Here is a 13382-nt window from a genome sequence, read left to right as displayed (position 1 = left end):
GAATTCTTAAACGTGGTCAGTCTGGTCCCTTAAGTTTTGCCAGAATTAATTTAAAGAATGACTTCGGTGGCTGTATTTGGTCACCTTTTTTGAGCTTCTTATTGGTAATTAGACTGAATGTGCTGATTAATAATGAATTAAGATATTCTAGTTAAATATAGCTAGAAAAGTTATGATTATCTCTCTTCTATAGCTCCCAACCTGAAAAATCTTGAAGTCTTATTTTTATTTTGAAAAATATATTTTGCTGTATATTTTGCAAAATATGCTATCTTTGTACAGTTACGCTTTTTTTTTTTTTTTTTTAATTTTTTAAAACAGAACCTCAGGAGAAAAGGTGGATGCTGTGGTAGGCAAATAACGATCTAATAATAGATTTGGGCCGTAGTGCATAAACACACTGTGCTTTTGGTTAGGCTGGTATTCAAGTGAAGAAGATGGCCTAGCCAGTTGTGCTGAGCATTTTGCTCAGCTAAACAAGTTTGATCCTTTTGCTCTCTTGTTTTGTAGGCCATGGTGCGCCACAATCGCATGGAGCTGCTGAGTCACCCTGTATGTAAAGAATATTTGCTTATGAAATGGTAGGTGTATTTTAATGTATGCAAAATATAATGCTACAGGTTAGACCAGTGGTTGTACCTGAAAACTTTGCACTAAATGCAGGTATTTTTACTAGCATGTTAAGCAAATATGTTTTCCACATAACCACTAATAAAAATATTTTAAATATGCGGTGATTACCATATAAAGTACTTCTTTGCACTTCATAATGACTCTGAGATTCACAGAGGGGACCATCATGATTGTTTTCACTTGTTTTGCAAGAATATGTAATATTATCACTGAATTAGAAAGAAAATGAACAATCATCAGAATTGCTGATATCTTTTGTCCATGTACAACTTGAAGAAATGTTTATTTCCTCATAGTAGAAACCTTATTTGCTGTGAAATTCAAATCCTTGATTTTCTCAAGTTGTAACTTGTTCAAGTGTTCCCATTTTTGCTTTCAAGGATGGCCTATGGGTTTCGAGCACATCTAATGAATTTAGGCATATATTCCCTTGGTCTCATCCCACTGACTCTTCTGGTCACGCACATASAGCCAGGAAGACTCTTGAATGGCACAGAAACCTATGAAGCAAGACCACTAGAATACGAGGTACTGTTTTTTTATTAGTGTTAATATGCTTAGGATTTTTTGGGGGTAGAGATGAGTTATTTAAATAATTCTAAAATAATTTTCTAAAATTATTATCTGTCAACTTTGAGAAGAAAATTGAAGTGCTTGCTTTTATACATTCAGCAACRGTTTCTGTAGCTAAAGTTTCTAAGTTTCTCATTTTTAATCTCTTTTCTGCAAATATCACTTTTGTGAATAGTTATTTCAGTTATTTTCTTTAAGTGAACATTTCCTTTAAGTCGAGCAAGAAGAAAGCATATTTAATTATGAAAAAGTAGAAAGTTAATTCTTTAGCTTTTTATATCTTTTAATGATCAGTCAAAATAACTGGGCATTACATATTATAAATTTGACATAGAAATTTAATCATCATTAAATAAAGTGCTTTTGAGCATTCAGGTACAGTTTTATTTTCCTGTCTGTATACTACTCTCCTTTCATGCACAGTATTTCTTCACTACACTTGTAAAATAAGAAGCTAAGTTAGAATACATTTTGTCACTCTGTAGCAAAGGTAGGTAGAAGTGTAGGTAGCACTCACAGAAGCAAGGAATGTAACTGTGGAATGTAACAATGTATTCATGGAGAGCTCCAAGAAAGGTATTTAAGTGGATAGGAGCTTTCCTAGAATCCTTAGGCATAGACTTTGAAAGCATGAGGAAAATTGTGTTGTACCAGACTGTGAATGAGGTTATTGCCATTTTGGAGTTAGGATAACATCTCAAAACAAAGAACTTGATTAGGTAGCAGAGTATCTGTGCATCATTTTGAATTTTGAATGTTTAATTCTCAAAGTTATTGTAGATGTGGGGGTACATCTACATGTAATGATTTATGAACATAACAGATAGCATCTGATTCATGGTATAGATTCAATGGAAGTTATACCTTAGCATAAGGAAAGCGAGGAAGGGTGAACCCTGTCTCAGGAAAAACCTGACCTCTGTAGCTGTGCTGGGGTTGTTGAGTGAAAAAGCTCAAACCTTTTTTCAGAAGCCAGAATTGGGGTAATTAGGACACTATATTGAACTGAACAAGTTAGACTTGCCAGGCCCTCAGCCGTAGAAGAAGGGGCATTAGAAAAGAGACATTGGTGCAACTGGCCAGTGTYGTTTTGTAAGTGTCTCTTTCCTGCCATTAAAATTAAGCTCTATTCTGTCTCTCAAGAAGGCCAGATTGTCCATGGACTGAATCCTGTAAGGCACCGAGGGGGTAAAACTGCAAGTACTGCTGGTTTTTGAACCTGCAATTCCGTGGTTCCTGTGTACAACTCATACCTCGTGTTACATTCCTGTGTCCTGTTGGAGAGTGSGAGTGACAGAGCTCTCCCTCCAAGAGGCATGAAGTGGAGAGGACCTGTGTTGTTAGCCCTGAAACTATGATGTGCTGGTGTTAGTGCTGAATCTTTCATGCTTGGTTTGGATTACCTAAAAACATACATGTGGCATGGATTTTACTTACTACTACTTTAACCTACTGTTAGTAGAACAGAATTGGGATGGCAAKGAGGAGTTAATTTGAAGCAAGTTAACAGATAATATAATGGGTAGCAGTATAATGTGTATGAAGTAGGTAAAACTTAACTAAAGATTGTTCATTTACAGATTTCTAATTTTTTTCTATGGTCTGTGATTTGTGTTTCAGGATTCATATTTCACAAGGGTGTGTATGTGTTTAGTTTTAATTATGAGTTTACTGGGAATCTGCAAAGAAATATTTCAGCTCATTCAGCAGGTAAATATATACAGAAATAGATCTATACACATTAATGAGAGAGTGTACTGGCATAATTTTAATGGTGGTGAATGGCATCTGATTTTTCTTGTTACAAATAAGATTAAAGATGAGAAGAAGATTTAGTTGTTATTAAGACTATTATTAAAGACTGTTATTAAATATGATCCATTAGTGATGAATGATTTGTAAATATGCATCTGTTTCCATTAAATCCTAGAAATTGAAATATTTGTTGGATTACTCCAATCTACTGGACTGGACRATTTATACTACAAGCATAATCTTTGTGTCTTCTTTATTTATTAATACACCAGCTCATTTGCAGTGGGAATGTGGAGCAATTGCTGTATACTTATCTTGGATGAACTTCTTGCTTTACCTTCAACGGTAACAAATATTTACATATTTTACAATAACGTTTAATTTTCAGACGTTTTATACATACTAGAAGTTGACTGATCACATTTGATAGCCACATTTCTGCTTCTAACTATGTAAGTTGCAGATTAGGACCTTAGACTGTTTTTTTTTTTTTTTTTCATGAACTATAATCTAGGTTTTGGTGTTTTTCATGTTGAGATTCACAAAGCTTATTATGACAACTAAAAAAATAACATATGTATTTTTGTGTTGTGTAAGCAGTGCCAACATTGTATGTTTTTAGAAAGTTTTTCATTGTATTGTACAGACCTTCTCCTTAAAAAGAAAAAAAATCAACCCAAAATACTCTCAGGAAATGAATTAGGAGAAGTAAAAGGAAGATTTTGTTGTTATTGATGATGCCTTGAACAAGGTAATGTCTCTTATCATTTGTAGATTAAGTGGTAAACCTCTGTTTTCTACACCCCCACTGGCCTTAGGAACTGTGATGTGTGATACTATTAGCTTAATTTAAATAAGGGCTCTTTATTGTCTTTAATGGTCTTGATGCAGTCCCTGGTAGAATAGTGTCTTCAGGAGTCTTGAGAACTTCAGGAGATTATGGAGGTAGGGAAGAACAGCGTGGTTGCAGTGCTTGAGTCTGATAAAATACGTTTGTGCCTTGGTGGGAGTACCTTACCCAAAGATGAAGTGCATTTGAAGAGAGGAACAAAAGATGTTCAGAGCTGTTCAGAGTTTAAGTATGACTGTGTGCAGCCATCACTGCCCTTCTGGTTCTTGTCACCCCTGTGAGATGAGAAGACAAGCACAGCATTTGCTGGGTAATTTCCGGAGGGTTTTGCTGTAGTTGTGGTGTTTAAGGGCACAGTCAGGGCAAGGTTTATAAGCATCAGTAACATCATAAAGAGGTAGTAAGTTTAGGACAAACTGCCTGTGTCAGACTTTGGATGACTAATGAATGGGCTTGATACCTCTGTCCTTTGATGCGTTCTGTGGGCAAAATGTGGGATGAGCCTAAACCATAAAAATTGTCCCTCTTGTCCATCTTTCCTTCTTCGCTAGCTAAAATGTTGTCCTTCCCTGAGCATTGGTGGTAGAACTTCAGAGGTTCTCTACACATAGTCCTTCTAACTTACTGAGGCTGCCTCTTCTGGAAGCAGCCTACAGCTCCGTTGACCTCGGTGGAATGATCCCTAATACAAACCAGCATAGGAGACTAGGCCTGTTTTACCTGCAGCCTGATCTTTTCAGCCTCACACGTCATATTTCAGGGAGAAAACCCTATGGAAGGATTTTCTTATTGGCTACTGTTACGGCATGAAACAGTCATCTGGCCCCTGAGTTTGGCAGGAGCACATAAATTCCCAATTTTGTATTTGGGAAAATGCAACTTAATCTGCTTTATGACAACTCGTGTTCCAGGATCTGGTTTATGTTTAAACCAGGACTAGGAGAGGCTTGCCAGAGGCCACACTTCTTGGAAATAMAGACAGCTTAAGAACTATGCTGTACTCCGCTTTCTGAGCAGTGATCTTTTTGTTTGTTTGTTTCTTTACTGTTATTTCTATTTGTAATGACATATTATCAAGTGTAAGCCAGACTTCTTAAAAGGAAAAATCTTATAAATCAGTCTGACTGATGCATCCTGTTCTGGTTCCTAACTGACATTTAAAAACATCAAAAATGGATTTTTTTTTTATTATTATACCAAGTACAGCAGTTGTTTGACAGTATTTTACTCTCTGTGACTATGGACAGAAAAAAAAATTATCCATGAGAAACAGTATGTCTGACAAGTACTRCCTTATTGTGGCAGCTGATGCCTCGGTTGAAGCAATGATAAGTAAAATTCTTTGCATTCTTTTGGACGTGAAATTACAGACTGTCGGACCATCTCAGAATGTGTCAGCAAGACTAAATGTCTGTTATCACATGTGAAAACTGGGGTTGCTTACTATCTTTCGTATGTAATCGTAAGAGAATCTTGGTTTCATATTTAATGTTGGTTATCTCTCACCTTCAATTATTTCCTAGATTTGAAAATTACGGCATCTATGTTGTCATGTTCTGGGAAATTTTGAGGACTTTGATTCGAATTGCTGTTGTTTTCTTTTTCCTCATACTGGCCTTTGGACTCAGCTTCTTTGTCCTTCTGGGTTCACAGGTTAGTTGCATGACGTAGGGGGTTTTATTTATTTATTTATTTATTTTTAATGTATAATTACAGATATCACTCTTTGATCAAGAATCTCAAAGGAGAGCTTACTTATAGATCTTGTGGTTTTACTTTTTACTGTTTTTTTTTTTTTAATTTCTTCTTTTGCAGCAAACCTATAGCACACCTCTGCTTTCTGTCATGAAGACATTTGCAATGATGCTGGGAGACATTAATTATCATGATGCTTTCCTTGATCCGTTACTAAGCAGTGAATTGCCGTATCCATTTCTAAGTTACACAGTTCTCATTATCTTTACCTTACTTATTCCCATCCTTCTCATGAACTTGCTAGTAAGTACTCATTAATATGTATAAGTGGTTATATACAGGTTTATGTACATAGAATAGCTTTCCTTTGGGTCATTTTTTCTTCCTATTTGCTGCTCTAAGTATTTTTCAGTAGTTGTTCCAACTGTTGCAAAGTTGATCCTGTCTRTCTTTAGGGAAAATCTGTGATGGAAGTTGTTGCTGCAAGGGAAGGTATGCAAGAAAATCTTCCCTGCCTCCTGTATGCTTCTCTAGAGTAGACAGAAACATGGCCATCTTCTATGAGAGAGTATAAAAAGATTGTTGTAGGTTAATGGAGAGGTGCCCGAAAAGCAGAAGAAAGTGTTTAGAAACATTAGAAACATTAGAATTAGAAACATTTTCTAATTTTAATCTAACTTTGTGTCAAAGACAGACCCTGGTTTCCACGGGAAAAGAAATCTGTGGTTGATTTGGAGCTGCCATATTTTGATATGAGATCCTGATAGAAGCAATGGGAGAACCATGGCTCAGAGAGATACTTTGGTACATTCCTGCTCCAGAGTCTGGATGTAACCTCAGTTCTGTAACCATTCACTGTATTTTGTCACTGRACCTAGCATTGACAATGACAAAAAAAAGCAAAGACCCAGATCCTTGTTGTGCAGAATCAATCTGTCAGCAGTGTTTTTTGTTAAAAACAAAGAAAAAAGGCCAAAGTAAAACAAAAGAATCAGAAGACTGTCATAGAGGAAAAACAGGAGAGATGTATAACTCATCTTCAGTCACATTCCATTGAGCAACAGCTTTTGTAGGAAATTAGGCTTTTATATGAGCTGGACTAKGGAAACCAAACAGGTCAGGTGTTTGTTAGAATTTGTAGTATTGTCCKGCTCCTATTTCATCTGAGGACAACTTGTATTTTACTCTTAACACAACAGCAGTCATGAAGAACCACACAGAATTAATCTTATTTTTGTGGCAGTTAAGGTAGCTCTTTAATGTGTCAGTGATAGCCAGATAGTTTGACATTAAAAAATACTGAATTTCTTGATCTGGACTTTTTAAATATGCAAAGAAAGATGTTTCCTGTTTTGAGTGAAACAAAGCAGATTTCACTTGAGTCATTTCGGATTCAATTGTGAATGAGAAACACAATTAAAATCACAGACAAAAGAGTTAGTGTGATAATTCTTTGATCCTYTTGATCCTAACCTTCTTTGATCCTAACCATTTTTAGATTGGTTTGGCTGTTGGGGATATAGCTGAGGTGCAAAAGTATGCGGCACTCAAAAGGATTGCAATGCAGGTAAGTAACATACCATAGGAACAACAGCTATAAAAAGTGGGTATCGTTTGGACACCATGGAGATAATTAGCTAATTTAGCATAAACCTACTTCACATGTCTGTATAAAAGCTTAGTGAACATGGGCTTCCTGTTTGGATTCTCATTTTCAGTCACCTGAGTCATTTAAAGGAATTATTTTTCATAAGCAAATGCATCTTTAAGCACTATGAAGAGTCAGTTCAGTGAATTTAAGAATCTCACAAGTTAATATAATGTTTGAAATGGAAAGATTGACTTTTAAAGAGAGACTTGATGCAGTGGGAAGAATGTCAAATTGCACAGAAATCAGGGGAACCCCAAATTCATCGCAGTATATGGCAGCTCACTTCGTGTTCTGAACAGACAACTCTGCAATGCCAAACATAACAAAGCATCTTACGGACATGTTTCTAGATGTATATAGATACCTAAAGTTGTATATAGAGCCTTTTGAAAACAGAAGCATTTATAATATATATACTTCTTAAAGCTATGTGTATCTTGAATATTTTAGAGTTAGCTTTTGCAAATGAAGTCCTTTTTGCTTATACACTAGGTCTAGGAGCAGCAACATAACTTCACAGGGTTTTCATTTTAACAAATCGTAACTTTGCAGTAAAGTTTTGACTTTTTTTCCATGTGATTTTTGTATGTCAAGTTTGACTTGCACAGCTGAAAGTGCACAGAATACAAAGCTCTTACATGAAAAGTAAAGATTCCTTTTCATTGACTTCATTAGAGAAAGTCTGTCCATATAATACCTTGAAGTATTCTGCTTAAAGTCTGTACTGTGGGAAGAACGGAGCATTTGTAAARTTGATGTAGGGAGTGTTTTGCACGTGCTCCCTGATGGCTCTGCTTATCCTAGTGCCAGAGCAGAAAGGAGAGATGTATGCARAGACCGAATGCCCAGGGACATAATTAAAGGATTGATTCCCTTTTAGCGTAAAACTGCCTCCCAAGAGGTATTTCTTGGCAGAGGTATTTTTTTGCTAGAGATACAAGTGACTGAAGCAGAGCTTTAAGGGCAATTCTTGAAGCAGGTCATGTTTTTCAACAGGTGTTGAGGTATTTCTTGGCTAACAAAATGTTCAGGAAAGACTGGGTCTTGCAACATCAGAGAGCGCTATGAAATCTTTATGAAACATGAGACCTTCCATAGGTTTGACAGGATTATGGTTATCTGAAATAGGCTTGTACTTTATATCTTATTCGTTTAAAGTAATAAAAGTACGTTAGCATTTCTGTAGGAATTTYAGAATGAATAAAAAGGTAGCATCACCTGAAAAGGCACTTACATATATAATTATCTTTGCTGTACCCTTGGGAAAACTCTTCCCAGAGGCTTCTCGTAGGCATCTTAATCTCTACAGGCTCTCTCATCATCTAGTAAAAGTCCAATTAAAGATAGAATGATCACTCTCTTTTTCCTTATTAATTGATTTCAAATTCTGTGGGTATGATAGTATTATGGACTGATCATTTCCGCCCTGTAATTCTATACTGTGACCTTCAGTATCATAAACAGATACTCAAGCCGTTATATCAGAGCTATCTCACTTTTGGAATCAGTTTAGTTATGAGAGTACATACCTATGTGGGATACTTATCCCTGCTAAGAAACTCCCTACTGCTCTGATGAGGGAATGTCTCGTGTCTGAGCTCGATTGTTTAAGCATTACACCGTGGTTTGCAGTGGAGGTCTCCTCTGAGACTTGAAATCTGGTAATAGAATATAGTGACTTAAGGGCTATTTTCTCATGGTAATGTGTTTTTATCCAAAGAGAATAATCACACTCTAAATGAAAAAATGTGTTTAGGTCAATCTTCACACTAACTTGGAGAAGAAGCTGCCATTTTGGTTCCTAAGTCGAGTGGACCAGGAATCCATCACTGTATATCCCAACAGACCAAGATACTGTGGATTTATGGTAAGATGTAAAATCTTACACCAAGGTCTTCTTCCTATATGCAATATGGTAGACTTAGGTTTATACTTATTCTGATTACTAGGAACATTGTGTGTTCATCAAGCTCGATCATAAGCTAATATCAGTGGAAGTGTGATTAGATATGCAGTGTCCTCTGAAAATGCTGAATTGGTTTCAGTGCAGCATGACATGTTCAGATATTTGATGTTTCTGAGTGTTCAGTGATCTGTGGTTTTTATTAGGAGGCATAAGTTAAAAAAGATTATTTAGATTGAGCATGTAGCTACTACTTTTTGACACTTGTTCTGTGATTTATTTATTTTTCATTTTAACTCTTGTTGATAGACTSAATTTTCTGGTTAAATGCTATTTTGCAAAGTCTTTTTGCAAAATCCTATTACAGWTAAAATAACTTTATAACAGAAACTCTTTCAACTTTAACACCAAGGTGAAGACGTTTACAGTTCGCTCATTAGGGGTTTGTAATCTGCTGTCAGACTGTAACATCTGATTCCATCTTGGTTCACCATATTTCCTTCAGAGTGTGTTCCAATATTGCTTTGGCTGTGAGGACTCTACCACAGATGCACAGAGCACTGATACCACTTTAGAACTGGAAGTTCTGAAGCAGAAATACAGGTATTCACTGCGTTATTTTATTACTGTGTTAATAAATGGAGCAAATATTGCTCCAGTATTGTCCTTTTAACATCACTGTTGTAAGATTCCTTATTGAACAAAAAAAAATTAAATCTATCTATATTTCTTAAGTGAGTTCCATCACTACAGTATCTTAATGCTTGGTCTTCTGTAATGCATTTCCAAATGCTTGTGAGGTTTTATTCCCAAGGCAGAGAAAGAGCATGGGTTTATTTGTCTGTTAAAGTGAACTAAATGAGAAAAGACACTTTTATTTTGGAATTAGAAGTTTGCATATGGAGCTGTTCAAGACCTTTTAAACTTACAGTTAATGTAATTCCAATTGTTTTCTAAATATACACAATCTGTAATTGACTTTCCAATGGTCGGATGGGGAAATCTGCTTCAAAGTGATTTCCCAAAAATGGACTGCTGGCTTGACAAACAAATCACCTGTTTCCCAAAGCCTTAGAAGTCTTTTCCTTATTCATCCATCTATCTATAGGGATGGTTTCAGAAAAGCTTTCAGTGAAGGTACAGCTGGGAAATCCATCTCTTTTTGCACTTTCTCTTTTCTTTATCTACTAAAATTTATCTACTAAAAAAAGTGAACATTTTTTTTTTCCCAAAGAGAAGGGGAAAAACTAACTTCTAAAATCTGAATCTTGAAATTATTTGGCATGGTTGCACAATATGGAATGTTATATTTTCTCCTTTGAAAACACTGCTTGAAAAGTTTATAATCTGTTGAATTGTTGGAGTTCAAAAGCAAAGCTGGTGACAACTGGACCTGAGGGCATACTCTTTTTTTGCCCTATTTTCTCCTTCTCTGGATGCTAGCTAGTTGCTAGAATATTGAAATTCTTACCTTTTTCACATCCGTTAAAATATATTTACTTATTAACTAAATGAAATTAAACTGTACTTAACAGATGACCTTTCTGTAGCTATAAATGTTCTTTTGTGGCTGTTTTGCTTCCTATTTCTTCATTTTTTTTATAAAAAGATAATAAGAAGAATACATGTCTTCTGTAGGCCTGATACAAGCTCCATAGCTATGTGAATTGCAAAAATTCTCTGGAGAATATTCTTTACTAGCAGAAAAGTGAAGCTGAAGACTGTCAGATGTTTGACACCTGTAATTTTAATGACCAAAATGTCCTTTGAAACCAAATGATGAAGCGTCCTGTGTGCATATTTTTCTTTTGTTTCAGGCTCAAAGATATTTCAACACTACTGGAAAAGCAGCACGACCTCCTTAAATTGATTATACAAAAAATGGAGATAGTGTCCGAGGCTGAGGATGAAGACAGCAATGATTTATTTCAGCACAAGTTTAGGAAGCGACAGTTAGAACACAAGAATAGTAAATGGGATACAGTATTAAAAGCTGTTAAAACAAATGCACCTAACTCAAGCACCGAAAAGAACAACAGCTTCTTCTAGACATGGCTATGAGATTATGTTGTATTATATGTGTATTCTTTATTTTATTTTGTGTTAGGGTCACTTCTCCTAATGTCTGTGCATATGTTACTGTGATACATCATGTGTTCGAGTATAGAAACAGGGCCTGGTCCAAAAGAAAATGGATGGAGGTGTCCAAAACAGTATTTAAGCAGTCTGAAGATGCCTGCATCCCAAACTGGGATCCCCAAATGGCTGCSTAATCATTGAAGTGCCTAACTCACCAGAGGCCACCTTGCTAGCCCGACAGTTCCCGAGGATTCTGGCTAAGTCGGTTCTGGATCTGGCCCTGACACTCTGGGTTATGTATTTAATTACGTTGTTCTCTGTTACAAGTATTTTTATCAGGAATTCAAACTGTMATTCATCTAGTGTTCTGCCCCTTGAGAGAGCAAATAGGTTTTATATAGCATTAAGGAAAAGTGAGGAGCTAAGCTGACAGGCTGCTTTGGGAGTTTTGCTGAGTAGGGACTGCAGGATCAGGCCTGAAAGGTAAGAAATAAACAGATTATGAAAATACAATATTAATGGAAAGACTCTTTTCTCCTGTGGGTAACTAGCTGCAATTCCTGGAGGGATTGTTTGGACTAGCATGAGYATGGCAATGGTAGGAGGACTTGCTCATGTTAAGTCATTTACAGCTTACTCTTCCTTATGCTGCTGCTGTGGTTTGGGCTTTCCTGGTATCCTAAGAGCCRACCTTGCTGCTTTAATCTGCACTTTGGTTCTCTTATTTATTGGGTATTCAGTGCATTATGTAATATACAGTAATGTTTGAAATGTAGAAATAAACATGAATTAAACGATGTTTAAGTACCTGACCTTATGTTCTGTTTTAGTACCTAACAGAATCACAGAATATTCAAGGTTGGAAGGGACCCCTAGAGATCATCCAGTCCAACCTTCCTGCTCCAGCAGGGACACCCAGAGCACGGSGCACAGGGYGGCATCCAGGCGGRTTTGGAAGATCTCCAGAGCAGGAGAYTCCACAGCCTCCCTGGGCAGCCTGTGCCAGGGCTCTGTCACCCTCACAGGGAAGAAGTTCTTGCTCAGCTGGAGATGGAACTGCCTGTGTTGCAACTTAACACCCATTATCCCTTGTCCTATCACTGGCCACCAATGAGAAGAGCTTGGCCCCTTCTTCCCTGCATTCTACCTTCATGAATTTATACATGTTAATCAGATCCCCTCTCCTTATGGAAATACTTGATTGTAATGTTCTGTGGTCTACCTTTGTATTCAGACTTTTTCTTTRAGCACTTAATATACTTAATTCTTCATATAAAGAACAACTATCTTCCTATTTAGTTAAAAGTAGGGTTATTYACATAATGTAAATATTACAGAACTACAGAACAGCTGAGATCAGAAGGGACCTCTAGAGGGCATCCAGTCCAACCCYCCTGCTCCAGCAGGGMCACCCAGARCACGGGGCACAGGGYGGCATCCAGGCGGGTTTGGAAGATCTCCAGAGCAGGAGACTCCACAGCCTCCCTGGGCAGCCTGKTCCCCCAGGGCTCTGTCTCCCTCACAATAAAGAAGTTCYTTCTCACAGGGAGATAGAACCTCTTGTGTTTCAACTTAAACCCATTGCCCCTTGTCACTGGCCACCACTGAGAAGAGCTTGGCCCTTTTGTCCCTACCTTCCCCCTTCRTGAACTTAYACATGTTAATCAGATCCCCTCTCAGCCTTCTCCAGAGAAAACAAGGCCAACTCACTCAGTCTCTCCTTGTACCAGAGATGTTCCAGTCATCCTSGTTGCCTGAGGAATTGTCTCACAAAACACAGGAAGTTGCCATGTTGATCTGTGAGATTTGTACTTCAAAATGGCAGTGGAAGACTTTGCTGTCTACTGTCAGAGGTAGCTGGAGAGACTGAGGAGGTCTTCGGAGTTCATTTCACTAACAAGATTCATCAGTCTTTGAATTCTGTGGCATGAATCTAGACCAGTTAAAGCTGAAGGTGTTTGCTATTTAAATCTGAAGTTCTGGTTTCACTGTACCCCCCTCAAAAAAAAAAAAAAAAAAAAAAACCACCAGGCATTTTTCATTAGAATGTGACTGCATGAAATTAGCCTTAAGTAAGACAAGGCAGAAAATTAGTATTTAGCTGCTACATGCGGACAGTAAGACGGGACATGGACATTAGCACTGCTGTATGACATCTGCAGCCCCAGCAGCGGGAATGGGGCTGCCAAGGATGTCGAGGGCAAAGTGGTGAAAACCCAAGTCTTCATTCTTAAAGCCAGAAA

The 13382-nt window shown here is 37.2% G+C and overlaps 1 protein-coding gene across 1 annotated transcript in view; it reads left to right on the top strand.

Moving 5' to 3' along the window:
- Window positions 1-11938, top strand: part of TRPA1 (transient receptor potential cation channel subfamily A member 1) — a 29921-nt gene extending 17983 nt beyond the window's left edge. Inside the window, exons 18-27 of the mRNA XM_026033873.1 lie at window positions 511-581; window positions 1014-1161; window positions 2827-2916; window positions 3137-3306; window positions 5335-5464; window positions 5627-5809; window positions 7005-7073; window positions 8914-9024; window positions 9566-9663; window positions 10878-11938. Coding sequence (XP_025889658.1) covers window positions 511-581; window positions 1014-1161; window positions 2827-2916; window positions 3137-3306; window positions 5335-5464; window positions 5627-5809; window positions 7005-7073; window positions 8914-9024; window positions 9566-9663; window positions 10878-11109 — 1302 coding nt within the window. The 3' untranslated portion in view covers window positions 11110-11938. The remainder of the gene's footprint in view (window positions 1-510; window positions 582-1013; window positions 1162-2826; window positions 2917-3136; window positions 3307-5334; window positions 5465-5626; window positions 5810-7004; window positions 7074-8913; window positions 9025-9565; window positions 9664-10877) is intronic.
- Window positions 11939-13382: the final 1444 nt, after the last annotated feature.

This window comes from Nothoprocta perdicaria, unplaced genomic scaffold (assembly GCF_003342845.1).
Source record: "Nothoprocta perdicaria isolate Ctin4 unplaced genomic scaffold, notPer1 scaffold_134, whole genome shotgun sequence".
Taxonomy (NCBI): Eukaryota; Metazoa; Chordata; class Aves; order Tinamiformes; family Tinamidae; genus Nothoprocta; species Nothoprocta perdicaria.
The sequence above is the reverse complement of the archived record's forward strand: the minus strand, read 5'-3'. Positions and strand labels throughout refer to the sequence as shown.